Source organism: Oncorhynchus mykiss, chromosome 8, assembly GCF_057628025.1.
Source record: "Oncorhynchus mykiss isolate SJ-2025 chromosome 8, ASM5762802v1, whole genome shotgun sequence".
Taxonomy (NCBI): domain Eukaryota; kingdom Metazoa; phylum Chordata; class Actinopteri; order Salmoniformes; family Salmonidae; genus Oncorhynchus; species Oncorhynchus mykiss.
This window is the reverse complement of record NC_143029.1, coordinates 19,748,254-19,761,074: the sequence shown is the minus strand read 5'-3', so window position 1 is coordinate 19,761,074 and position 12,821 is coordinate 19,748,254. Positions and strand designations below refer to the sequence as shown.

The following is a 12,821-nucleotide window of genomic DNA, read 5'->3' as shown; positions in this document are numbered from 1 at the left end:
GCTTTAAGATTAGCCTGCCTTTTGTTTGGCTAGCTGGCTTTGTTTGCTTGTGTTGTTTTGTGGGGACTGATTGCCTGTGATGTTTTGTCCCTCCTCAGCGCTTATCAGATCGTGGTGGAGGAGCTGAACCCACATCGCACACGCAGGGAGGCCAGCTCCGTGGACTGCTACCAGGTCCCAGTCCCCTTCCACAGTGCCTCCAGTGGTGGCTCGTCTTATTACTTTGCGGCAGAACTGCCACCAGGGAACCTTCCCGAACCCTCTCCGTTCACGGTGGGCGACAACAAGACGTACCATGGCTTCTGGAACCCTCCACTCACCCCCAGGAAGAACTATAATATCTACTTCCAGGCCGTCAGCAGTGTGGAGAAGGTGAATATACACCACACTCGGCCAATAGGACCCTCTAATGTTCCCTCATTGGTTTATTGGGGTTTTTAAATATGTCTTAAAACTGAATTGTACATTGAGGAGCATTGTTTTCCCACCCCCCTTTGATAACCTACTACTGTTCATTAGTTTTCCTTTTATCTAGTTTGTTCCTGTTTCTCATGTTGAACTGATTTGTATTATTTTATTTTATTTTGTTTCACAGGAATCAAAAACACAATGTCTGAGACTTGCAACAAAAGGTAAGAGTTTTCTTTTTGTTTATTTGTACAACAAAAGAAGTTCTTCTTGCCCAGTAGAATTTAAGTGACTGTACATTACAGTTGGATTTCAGTCACTTTTCCCAGTAGCCAATAAATGCCCACTCTCTTGCTCAGATAAAGAACTGTTACGTGATAATGCGTGTGTCACTTTATCTTCCAAGAGAATTGTCGTGCAGCGAGAATCTGGATTGAGGCGGAATTAAGGAAAGCTTATTTATTTGTGATATGTGCGCTTGTAAAGCACCTTGCTCTGGTGAACAGCTTGTGTCTGTGAGAACAGGGGGCTAGCAGGGCCAATCCTTCTGATTTAACAGACAGAGAGAGAGAGAGCTCACTGGTTTTTATCATAAAGCCATGCTGTTGGTTTTTAGTGATTAAGAGGGAGTGGTCATTAAATTGATACAATTCCTACAGTGCCAGCTCATCTATGGCGTAAATCGAAGGGAAATGGGTTGGCAATTTATGGACTCTGTCCTCTGGCTTTGCACTATTGAAATTACCTGCATTATAGATTATGGACAACATTTATGCTGAACATGCATTTTCCGAAGTGCATTGGAGTAACTGGCCAAGTATTTCAAGTGCTTATGGCCATGTCTTACTACAATTAATTAAATGGCCAGTAAGTTCAGCTTCAGTATCTCATTCAAAAGTTAGTTGGCCAGGCTAAATAGTACAATAGTCCCATCAAGTCATCAGGACAGTTCCACCCTACTCCAGCAACAACTTTATTTCTACTAGAAGGTATGAAAACTAGGAGGTATGAAACGAGCAAAACCCTACTGTTTTTCAGTGGGAGCTATATGAAGATATTGCTAATGGCAAAACATTTCATGATCTCGGATGTCAGCCTAAATTGGCTGCTAATGCTAATATGCCAGATGTAACTTGTATTAACCATGTATTAACTCTATAATCACCTATCAATAACACTATGCCTGAAGAAATTAGCTTAGCTGCATCAGGTTTCAAAAAAATGCTAGGCTATGCTTGCTAGGAATGACATGCTTCCATCCACCACATGACATCACAGATACAGTTGAAGTCGGAAGTTTACATGCACTTAGGTTGGAGTCATTAAAACTTGTTTTTCGGCCACTCCACAAATGTCTTGTTAACAAACTATAGTTTTGGCAAGTCTGTTGTGTCATGCACAAAGTGGATGTCCTAAGTCATTTTTCCAACAATTGTTTACAGACAGATTATTTCATTAATAATTCACTATCACAATTCTAGTGGATCAGAAGTTTACATACACTAAGTTGACTGTGCCTTGAAACAGCTTGGAAAATTCCAGAAAATGATGTCGTGGCTTTAGAAGCTGTGGATGCATTTCAAGGTCTACCTTCAAACTCAGTACCTCTTTGCTTGACATCATGGGAAATCAGCCAAGACCTCAGAAAAAAAAATAGTTGACCTCCACAAGTCTGGTTCATCCTTGGGAGCAATTTCTAAATGCCTGAAGGTACCACGTTCATCTGTGCAAACAATAGTACGCAAGTATAAACACCATGGGACCATGCAGCCGTCATACCGCTCAGGAAGTAGACGCGTTCTGTCTCCTAGAGATGAACGTACTTTGGGGAGAAAAGTGCAAATCAATTCCAGAACAACAGCAAAGGACCTTGTGAAGATGCTGGAGGAAACCGGTACAAAAGTATCAATATCCACAGTAAAACGAGTCCTATATCGACATAACCTGAAAGGCCGCTCAGCAAGGAAGAAGCCACTGCTCCAAAACCGCCATAAAAAAGCCAGACTACGGTTTGCAACTGTACATGGGGACAAAGATGGTACTTTTGGAGAAATGTCCTCTGGTTTGATGAAACAAAAAATAGAACTGTTTGGCCATAATGACCATTGTTATGTTTGGAGGAAAAAGGTAGGAGGCTTGCAAGCCGAAGAACACCACCCCAACCGTGAAGCACGGGGGTAGTAGCATCATGTTGTGGAGGTGCTTTGCTGCAGGAGGGACTGGTGCACTTCACAAAATAGATGGCAGGATGAGGAGGGGAAATTATGTGGATATATGGAAGCAACATCTCAAGACATCAGTCAGGAAGTTAAAGCTTGGTCACAAATGGTTCTTCCAAATGGACATTGACCCCAAGCATTCTTCCAAAGTTGTGGCTTAAGGACAACAAAGTCCAGGTGTTGGAGTGGCCATCACAAAGCCCTGACCTCAATCCTAGAAAATTTGTGGGCAGAACTGAAAAAGCTTGTGCGAGCAATGAGGACTACAACCCTGACTCAGTTACACCAGCTCTGTCAGGAGGAATGGGCCAAAATTCACCCCTTATTGTGGGAATATTGTGGAAGGCTACCTGAAACGTTTGACCCAAGTTCAACAATTTAGATGCAATGCTACCAAATACCAATTGAATGTATGTAAACTTCTGACCCACTGGGAATGTGATGAACGAAATAAAAGCTGAAATAAATCATTCTCTCTAATATTATTCTGACATTTCACATTCTTAAAATAAAGTGGTGATCCTAACTGACCTAAAACAAGGAATTTTTACTGGGATTAAATGTCAGGAATTGTAAAAAAAAACTGAGTTTAAATGTATTTGGCTAACGTGTATGTAAACCTCCGACTTTAACTGTAGATGGAATGATGATGTCACCCCGAAGGGTGTGCTACCACTAAATATATGAATTTAGCTTTATTTCTATGCTTATCAATTAGACTCATATTTATGCATTTAATGTTTCTGCTTAATAATCAGTTAAGATTTTTTGAAAGGCCAAACTTAGAAATCTGCCCACATATATAATATTAGATTATCAGACATGGAAAGTGTTGTATTCATAATGCTTAAACAGCTGGCTGTGCATTAACTCACCAGGGCTTGGATTTGTTGCGCCTTTCAAAGATCGGAGAGACCGTACTGTTGGTCATACTGTTCTCTCATATTTTGTTATTATTACCGGATTTAGCTACGTTTGAGTGTCTCCTTCTTCCTGTCATGAAACCGCCAAAACCCTAATTGATGTGACACTGACAACAAGGGCACGCATAATTGTGACACTAATAAAAATCAGCCACAGTTAAGTCACTTCATACTGTAAGAGCGTGTTGATGTGGCCAATGCGTTCTCTGTCACAGCCATGATGAAACATATCGCACTATTTTTCCATCCTCTCTCAACAACTTTGTTTAGTCCTAACAATAATCGACCCTTTTCCCAGAACTGTGTCGTGCTCAGAAATTCAAGTAGCCCAGTGTGCGTCCATGCAGTATCCACTTGGAGTACAGTGTAAGTAGTCTTTGCCCACTTGTGCCGATCTCACTCAGTCACTCACGTTTCCATCCTTGATACATTATATGCCAGATGCGCTCTCATTCTCTGAATTGAAAACCACCTTAATTGCCCTAACTTAATTGGATATGAAAGTGTTGTTGTTTTTTGGTTGTACTGCTTGTCATGAATTGTTTTCCCCGTACAAATGTCTCCGAAGCACATTGGCCCGGAGGTTGTCAAACCAATCCAGACAGAATTTGATAAGGGCTCCGCCGTGTAGCCTACCATTAGGAATGAAAATAGATTTTCATTTTAAGCTGTGAGTTTTATCTTCAAAATGGTTGTAATCCAATTCCATTTGATTTTCCTCTGGTATTTTTTCATTAATATATCTCTAACTCTGACAGAAACATAAGTATTCTTGAGGCGAGGTGGGGATTATGTCTCAAGCAATACCTTAAAACATTTGACACCGGGCTGAGGAACTGATTAATAACCTTTTAACTGGTGTCAACATCTATTGTGAAACCTGCTCTGCTATCAAGGCTATTGTTTTTCTTGTTGCGCTCAATATTACATTTGTTATAGTACTCTTTATGGTATAGTCTGGCTGTTGCATGTAAAACATTGAGTGGGTTAATGTGTGTTATTTGCCTATCAGATGATTTAATACTGCTGTTTTACAATCTAAAAAAGAAACCAGAAAAAAGGGTGACATATTTCTGACTGAGGCAAAGGCTCTTCTTTCATCTTCTCTTTGTCCCATAATAAGGCTGCAGTGGTAAGCAAACATTGACAGAAAAACACATAGCTCTATCATATCAATGACTTGGTTATTATTACCATGGGGTCAAGTTCAGGTATAAATGTACAATATCAAACAAGATAATATAAATCATAAGACAGTTATGTATATTCTGTGAACAATCTGCTCCTTAAAATCTTTACGCTTGATATCCGTTGCCACACTGAAGTGCAGCGATATGTAGAATCCCAGCTCGATCATGTAGTACCAGTACTGAGAAGGCGGCAGTGGCAAGGTGGGGAAGCCATTCCACATCTCCATCCAAACAATCTAGTCTGTTCAGTTAATTTCGCTGATATTTTCCAGAATGTTTTTGAAGCTGACTTAAATACTGGAAAATGGTTTCTGTACCATCATTTTCCCACTACAATAGCATGGCTAAAGTGAAGGTGAAAGAGCTGTCAAACAGAGAGAAGGGATAGTAGCTGTAGGTGTTTAAGTGTTGAAGCCAGCGGCGTGGCCAGTGGGTGACAACGTGAGAGACAAGGACAGTTTGTCCCGCTCCTTTGGGACACATGTTCTGTAGACATCCGTCTCCTTCCAACCTGATAGCGAGAGGGAGATATTTGGAGAGGCAAACGAGAGCTGGGGGGGGCTCACTGTCAAGCACAACAGACAGTCCCAAAGGACCTGCCCCCCTCGCTTCTATAGCCCCCCCCATACACTGACAGAGATCTGGGTTTAAGCCCCAGAGACTACCTCCTTTCTGCTACGTACATCCAACTTTCTGTTCCTAGATGTGTTTTAGTGGATGTTAGACATGCTCTCTAAAGTGGTTTCGTCCATCCACAACGTTAGGGTTCACGCCAATTACAGATGATGTTTTATGAGCAAAGCAGATTTGTTTCAGGAATAAAGATAGCTACAGTATGGGACCACCAAACATTCCAGCACAGTCTTTCCAACTGAAATAGTCAGTTCGCTCTATTTATAAAGGTTATCGCAACCTGTTCTCAGAAGGGGGGGGGGGGGGTGGTGATGGTAGTCTGTCTTAGGAGGTGGTCTGCGGGAGATTGTTCTTGCCCCAGGGTGGTGAGTTAGTGAAATACAGAATAGTGGTCCCTCTAGTGACACAGATGCCAGTTTGTTGTTGTTTTCTCCCTTGATAGAAACTAGGCCATTGAATTGACCCTGAGGAATAATGGCTTGAGTGCTGGCTGAAGATGGGCTTTTCCCAGGCATCCCATTGTATCAGTCTCCGTAAAGAACCTCCGTTTGATCTGAGGATGGATGAGATGGGAGTCGTCATATCTTCCATTCCTTTCGCTGCTGTTGGTTATCGTTCAGCTGTTGATATAAAAGGACTACATTATTGTATGAATAAAGTACTAGGTTCAGCATGGTATAGGGATATAATTATCCTTTGACATCATATTTGCCCTGCAGGTTGGAGTGCAGGGGTCAGGAGATAAAGGACTTGCATCAAGAAATGACGTACATTTTAGAAATTGGGCAATGGTCTCAGTCTACAGTAGGAAGGGCATTTCACTAAGTGCTAGGAGACAATAAAAGGAAGGATTATGCTTTACTTGGGTTTTTATGTGTTTTGCATTAGAAAGAGGATTATGGCGTTTTGTATATCTCAAAAGCAAAATAATACAATACATCAGAGGCAACATGATCAATGTAGAGATATTTAGATTTTTAGGATTGGTATGATTGATATTTTATGATTGGTACATAGTTTTGCATTGGTTCTCCTTTGACAGTATTTACGTATGCCCCTATTTGTAAACAGTTTAGCAAATAACATGCTGTGCACTAGGATATCATATTATTTTATTTGTTTTCTAATGAGTATCCAAACCCAATGCTTTACAGTAGTTAATGGCTTTGAAGTTTTTGAAAATATTAAAAGACAGCAGATAGTGAATTTATACTTTTAATATCTTGTGGGACCATGGGGGTATGAAACATAATTAGAAATTATATTCTAAAGGCATTTACAAGAAAACCCAATTTAATCAGGACATAAGTGTGTGTAGAACCAGTGCACAAAGATAGTATACGGTAATGGAAATATGAATGTATTTAAATATGAGTAGGCTATTGGTCTTTGTCTTTTTTATGTTGTGGTATGGCTCAATCTGGAAGACGTCCTCATGAAATGGTGAAGTGTATATGTCATGTGTGATGGGAAAACCAATCCCTGTTCGAGTGGACCACCATCTGGTCAAGTGAAGTAATCATTATGGTCAAACATTATGAACAAACATTATGGTCAAAGGAAGTATAGTTCTGCTGGAAGAGACTCACTTTTGCACTATGCCCTTCCAAGTGTTGTGTTTCACGGTCAAAACGACAACGAACCTTATTAATTGACATTTGTTTCTTACCTGTCACCTAGGAGCTACAGAGGAACCAGAGGTGATCCCGGACCCAGCCAAGCAGACAGACAGGGTGGTGAAGATTGCTGGCATCAGTGCTGGGGTGCTGGTTTTCATCCTACTGGTGCTGGTGGCCATCCTTCTGGTCAAGAAGAGGTGAGTGGAGCGTCGTAAATAGTAGACACTGTGTTACTGGCTCTATGCTAGCATAGCATACCTACACACCATGAGAACAACTCCATCCCATGCCATCAACATAACCATGACTCTCAGCGGAGGCTGGGCTGGACTATCAGACAGCCTTCACAATGAGGGGGGTGAGAGGAGGGAGGAAAGGGGGGGTGAGAGGAGGGAGGAGAGGGGGGGTGAGAGGAGGGAGGAGAGGGGGGGTGAGAGGAGGGAGGAGAGGGGGGTGGGAGGAGAGGGGGAGACGAGACTACAGTATTGTATGTTATTGTTTATGCAGTGTCAAGACCATGTTATGACAAACTCTGGTAAAACAGCCTTACATATAGTCAGCTTTACCAGAGTTTGTCATAACATGGTTTGGTAGAGAGTTGGATTGAGTTTCAAGGGGAAGCAGGCAGAGTACTGGACATGACTTAGATGAGGAGGACCCATAAGGCTTATCTCTCAGAGTAGCACAGTGAACTTTGGAGCATACAGATTTCCCCAGGTTTTCTTAAAATGTTCAGAGAATTTCATCTTTATATCTGAAGTGGCTGGTCTGAAAAGCTGTGTAACATACCCAGGATTATTTGGCTTTGCTGAGTTTTGGAGGTGATTTGAACTCACACAAGTGCATACCAGTGGTGAGCAATACTAATAGACTTTTCTTTGCTGAGAAGTGGAACATTTCTTTGAAGTCTTTGAGGTGTCTTAATTTAATAGCTATTCCGATGTGTTTTACTGTGGTTTTTCACTGCAGTTTATTAAGATTTCTGCTTTTATGCTGTTTTTCCACAGAAAAAGTTGGCAGCTTTTTGTTGAGGGTTGCATTCAGGATACATACTGTAATAACAATATTGAGCTGTGCTCAGTTTGTGCTAGCCTCAAGTTTTATTCATTTTGTCACTCGCTTACCTTCTCATCCCACTCAGTAATGCTTGGAGCTGCTTCATTCAAGACTCATTCAGAATTTTGTTTACTGCTTGGTAATTACAGTGTAGCTCTATGTATCTTTCCTGGCCTTTATTTTGTAGGATTTGACTGTGTTGACCATCTAAATGCATCAAAGTCAATAATTGTCTAACTAACAGCCCCCAGTAGAGAGTGGATTGAGCCTATATTAATTCCTGTGCTATCCATTATTAACTGTTAGTGGAAGTCCAAGCTCAACATACTTTTACTCTACTATACTTTTCTGTTAGTATTCATTAATATTTTCCTAATTGGATATAGGGGAATAGACTGTATTTTGGAAGGTTATATATAATCCGAAACCTCTGATGTTGTCTAAATGCTACTTTTCTTTTTAGTCATGGAGGCTTTACTACGAAGAATTGGTCAGTCAGGTGTGTACACACACACACACACACACACACACTCTCTCTCTCTCTCTCTCTCTCTCTTTCTCTTTTTCTCTCTCTCTTTTTCTCTCTCTTTTTCTCTCTTTCTCTCTCTCTCTTTTTCTCTCTCTTTCTCTCTCTCTCTCTTTCTCTCGCTCTCTTTCTCTCTCTCTCTCTCTCTCTCTCTCTCTCTCTCTCTCTCTCTCTTTTTTTTTTTCTCTCTCTCTCTTTTTCTCTCCCTCTCTCCCTCTCTCTCTCTCTCTCTCTCTCTCTCTCTCTCTCTCTCTCTCTCTCTCTCTCTCTCTCTCTCTCGTTTTACTAACCTTGTAGGGACACACAATTAATTCCCATTCAAAATGCTATTTTCCCTAACCCTAACTTTAGCTCCAAAATATCCTAAACATAACCTTTAACCCCTAACCCTAATTCTAACCCTAATACTAATTATAACCCTAAACCCTAGCCTTTTTCCTTGTGGGGTCCGGCAACATGTCCCCAGTTGTTTATTATTATTTATTTTTTTACTATTCTTGTGAGTACTTTTGGTCCCCACAAGTATAGTTAAACATGTCCACACACACACACACGAACACACACACACACACACACACACACACACACACACACACACACACACACACACACACACACACACACACACTCAGTTGGGGTCATGCAGAGGAGGCAGGTTGTAGAGATCAGGGTGTTTGGGGCCTTGAGAGAGCAAATTGTGTCGCGCTGTAATTACTTTGTGACTCTCCTATCGATTTTGTTCAGTTTTTCAGATAAGGTTTTATAATGAACGCTGGCAAACTGAACTGTCTCCAGCACCTGTGATGAATACTTTGGAAAGAAATTGAGATTGTTTTAAAGGGAAAAAATAAATAACTTATCCTCAGTCGGAGCACATCTCTACATGCTGATCAGGTTTAGCAGGAAAGATGTGCGGAGAGGAGCCCTTACTCTGCGCACCTTTTCTCTCTTTGTATAACACATGGCACCATCGTGTGGCCATTTAGCAGAATTACAGTTTGAAATATCCCTATAGAACTATTACCACGTACTGTAAGTAAGAATATACATCTTTGTTGTCTCACATATTTAACAAAGATTCTGACACCCACATATAATGCATGGGTCATTGATGAAAGCTTTTTCAACCAATGTGTTTTCAGGTTAGATTTACACAAAAGTGATCTACACAGTATCTAATGATCCAGGTTAAACAAACACATCCCAATGAACTTGAATGACATTAGTGCCTATCATCTGTGGGGTTCAGGAGAAGTGAATTTGAATGAGACTGATGAATGAGAGGTGCTTATACACCTGTTCCTGATAGAGATATCTGTAACGTTGTGGTTCTGTTCAGTGTTGGACAGTCAAGCAGTGCCTGTGACTACTGATGAGTGAGGCTTTCAAATGAATCTTAATTGGCAGAGCAGCCTCTATGTCTCTGTAGATGTTCTGCCAATTAAGGAATCATTCCTAACGACCACTGCTCATTTACAGCCGTCTCCCTCCTAATTTCCCCTTCCATCCCCCTTCCATAACCCGATCCATAACCTTTCAACTTCAGAGAAAGCTCATTCTGCCACAGGTCATTCCTTAGCTCCATTCTCCCCTTTCCCTTCCTTCATGCTTTTTTCCCTCCATTTTCTTCACTGGGTATTGTTGATTTAGTGGAGCTGGTACAGGCTTCCTTTGTGAAGATAAAAGGAAAAGGTCAGGTTATAAAGTGAGTCTTTTCTCTCTTGTCGTGAGTGACAGATGTGTGGGTTGAGTAATAATAACTACGTTTCCCTTTCTCTGATATTGAAAGAAAGTTACTTTTCGTCGATGTTCTTCTGGATCAAATCTAAAGGAGTGGCTTTTGAATTATAGTTAAGTATTCTACAGTAAGTCTGGCAGATTCAAACCCCTTTGTTCAGTATTACAAACAATTGGTTTGTGTTGGTTTGGTGTTGGTGTACTATTGTAGTTGCATAGTAGTTCATGTTTGTAATAGAATCTATTCCCTGTGGTTTAGAATATTTTTCAGAGAGGTGGGAGGGGGTTCATTTCATTGAATGCTTTTCATATAAGACATTGGCGTTAATTACAGTGCCTGCTTTTGAGTTTTTGGATGGCTTCCTGGTTTGTAATTTCAGCCTGAAAAAGGACTGGTGTTTGGAGCGATGGGGCACATTGGGTGCTAATGAGCCATAAACTCCTAATCCCATTGGAATGGATTAAAAGTACTGATGGTAATTGAATTCTGAAATATGACTAATGTCCCTATGTCCCCAAAGTAAAGAGAAAGCTTGTGAAAATCGATAAAAAAGGGAGATATAGATTTGTTTTGGAACTAGTTGGCGTAACGTGTTGTGGGTGTCTTGAGTGTAGTTAATGTTGTTGGTGCTATAGACACTCAGGTGTAGTAATCAACTAGACATCCTCTATCGGCTTATTCTAGAGATAATTAGAGGTCTATTTCTCTCTCTCACACACACTGACCCTGTTTGTCTGAATCTCTCTTCCTCTTGTTAGTTGCACCGAGTTTATTTTCTTCCAAAATCAGGTGACCAGTAGAGTAGAACTCAATGATGCACAAAGCAATGCAAGTCAATGAAGTGGATATTGGGATCTCTTAGTTGCTTTGCACGGAAACAATGGAGGTTGAGGCCAAAACATACACGCAGTGGCAACATTTGTATGCTTCTTTTATTTTAATTTTACTTGCACATTATCTTCAATTACACTTTTATTTTCATCTTCATTTAGGAAAGTTGTGAGTTCATATCGGATGATTACATTACAAACACTAGTTACTGAGGAGATCAATACTTATGTGCAAGACACAACTCATAGATCTAATACAATAATGAATCTGTGGTTCCCTTATTGAACAGAACCTATAAAAGATACTGCATCTTTAAAATGGTGGTCCATGACATTGCTTCTTTTCCAGGTAGCAAGAAGCTTGTTCTTTAGTTTGGCGCAATTTGTTTTGCAGCTGTGTTTCTCCACAATGCTTATCAAGACTTTTCTTTTCATATGTAACACCGTTGCCTTTGTGAGTCCAATCTTCAAACTGTCTGACTGTCCATGTGAATGAGACAGTATTTAATGCATGGCATTAATGATTCTGCCCAATTCCAAATTCAACCAGAACAAAAAGATGAACTATTTGCATATTTGTAATGAAAATAATTTTCTCAATTTGAATTAATGCATGTAAAAATTAAATTCTAACATTAGGAAGTTAATTGATAGAGATTTCATTTTGTTGTCTTGCACATTTTTCTGCTTTTGTTGATCCGACTGATTCACACTTTGCATTCACCAATATCTCTTCATCCTGCTGTCTCTGATTTGCGTGCCAGGAGGAGCTACTATTCTTACTCATATTACCTGTAAGTAAACAGACAAACAACAACAAAACAGAAACAAACAAACCCAAAATACAATGAGTGCACTTGTCCTTGGTTAGTTATGTAGTGTTTTAAAGATGCAGTATCCTTTTTTCAAGTGAAAACCCTATATCGCTCAAAACCAATTGCCATTGCCATTGACCAGCTCCAACATGCTTTCGAAACACTCTCCAAACCAAAGTCATGATGACCAAAAGCGGTGTTATTTGAAAAAAGAATGCTGCACTCTGTGTCCTGTGTTCAATCTGAGTGCATGTGGTTGTATGTATGTCAGTAACTCATGTATTTCATTCATCTTCTTCATCTCCTGGACCTCCTTTGTCCATTGAAAGGATACGGGGTAAACTGTGTGCCTCTACACGTGCACACTGTTTGTGTTGTATGTCTTTTATATTTCATAAGCCCTTTCCAATTGGTTGCTCTGAATGTTGGTTGCAGAAGGTTTCCTCTTTGGTTTGGTGTAGGATCATCTTCTGCTGTGAGGCTGCTGTAGACAGTAGACAGTCATCTCCACACTGTGGTGCTTTCCACTTGCTAAGGGCTGAAAAATAAAACCTCCCCAATCTGTTGTCCTGACAAGTCTGCCCATGCTCTCACATGCTCTCCCATTCGACATGCTTGCCATTTCACCCTCGCCTCTGTGAGTGTTTTTTTTTATGCTACACAGGCCTCGCATTTACCTCCCCACTCCTCTCATTTTTGTATTTCTCACAATCATGTTTCATTTCATACCTAGAAGTGACACTCAACCTCAAGTGAAGTCAAGTGAATGAGTCTTTTCAGAATTTCAGAGATTATTCCCCCAGACTGAGGATACTTTTTTCTTCTCTCTCTCTCTCTCTCTCTCTCTCTCCCATGAAAATGAAA

General features: G+C 40.5%; 1 protein-coding gene across 50 annotated transcripts in view; it reads left to right on the top strand.

Moving 5' to 3' along the window:
• Nucleotides 1-12,821, top strand: part of LOC110529548 (receptor-type tyrosine-protein phosphatase kappa) — a 159,486-nt gene that overhangs the window by 129,068 nt on the left and 17,597 nt on the right. For 19 of the 50 annotated variants that reach the window (XM_090242767.1, XM_090242762.1, XM_090242755.1 and 16 more), the window contains 5 exons: nt 99-372; nt 596-632; nt 7,054-7,189; nt 8,512-8,547; nt 11,907-11,936. In XM_090242767.1, the coding sequence (XP_090098893.1) occupies nt 99-372; nt 596-632; nt 7,054-7,189; nt 8,512-8,547; nt 11,907-11,936 (513 nt within the window). The remainder of the gene's footprint in view (nt 1-98; nt 373-595; nt 633-7,053; nt 7,190-8,511; nt 8,548-11,906; nt 11,937-12,821) is intronic. The other 31 variants (XM_090242778.1, XM_090242775.1, XM_090242772.1 and 28 more) reach the window with 3 other exon arrangements.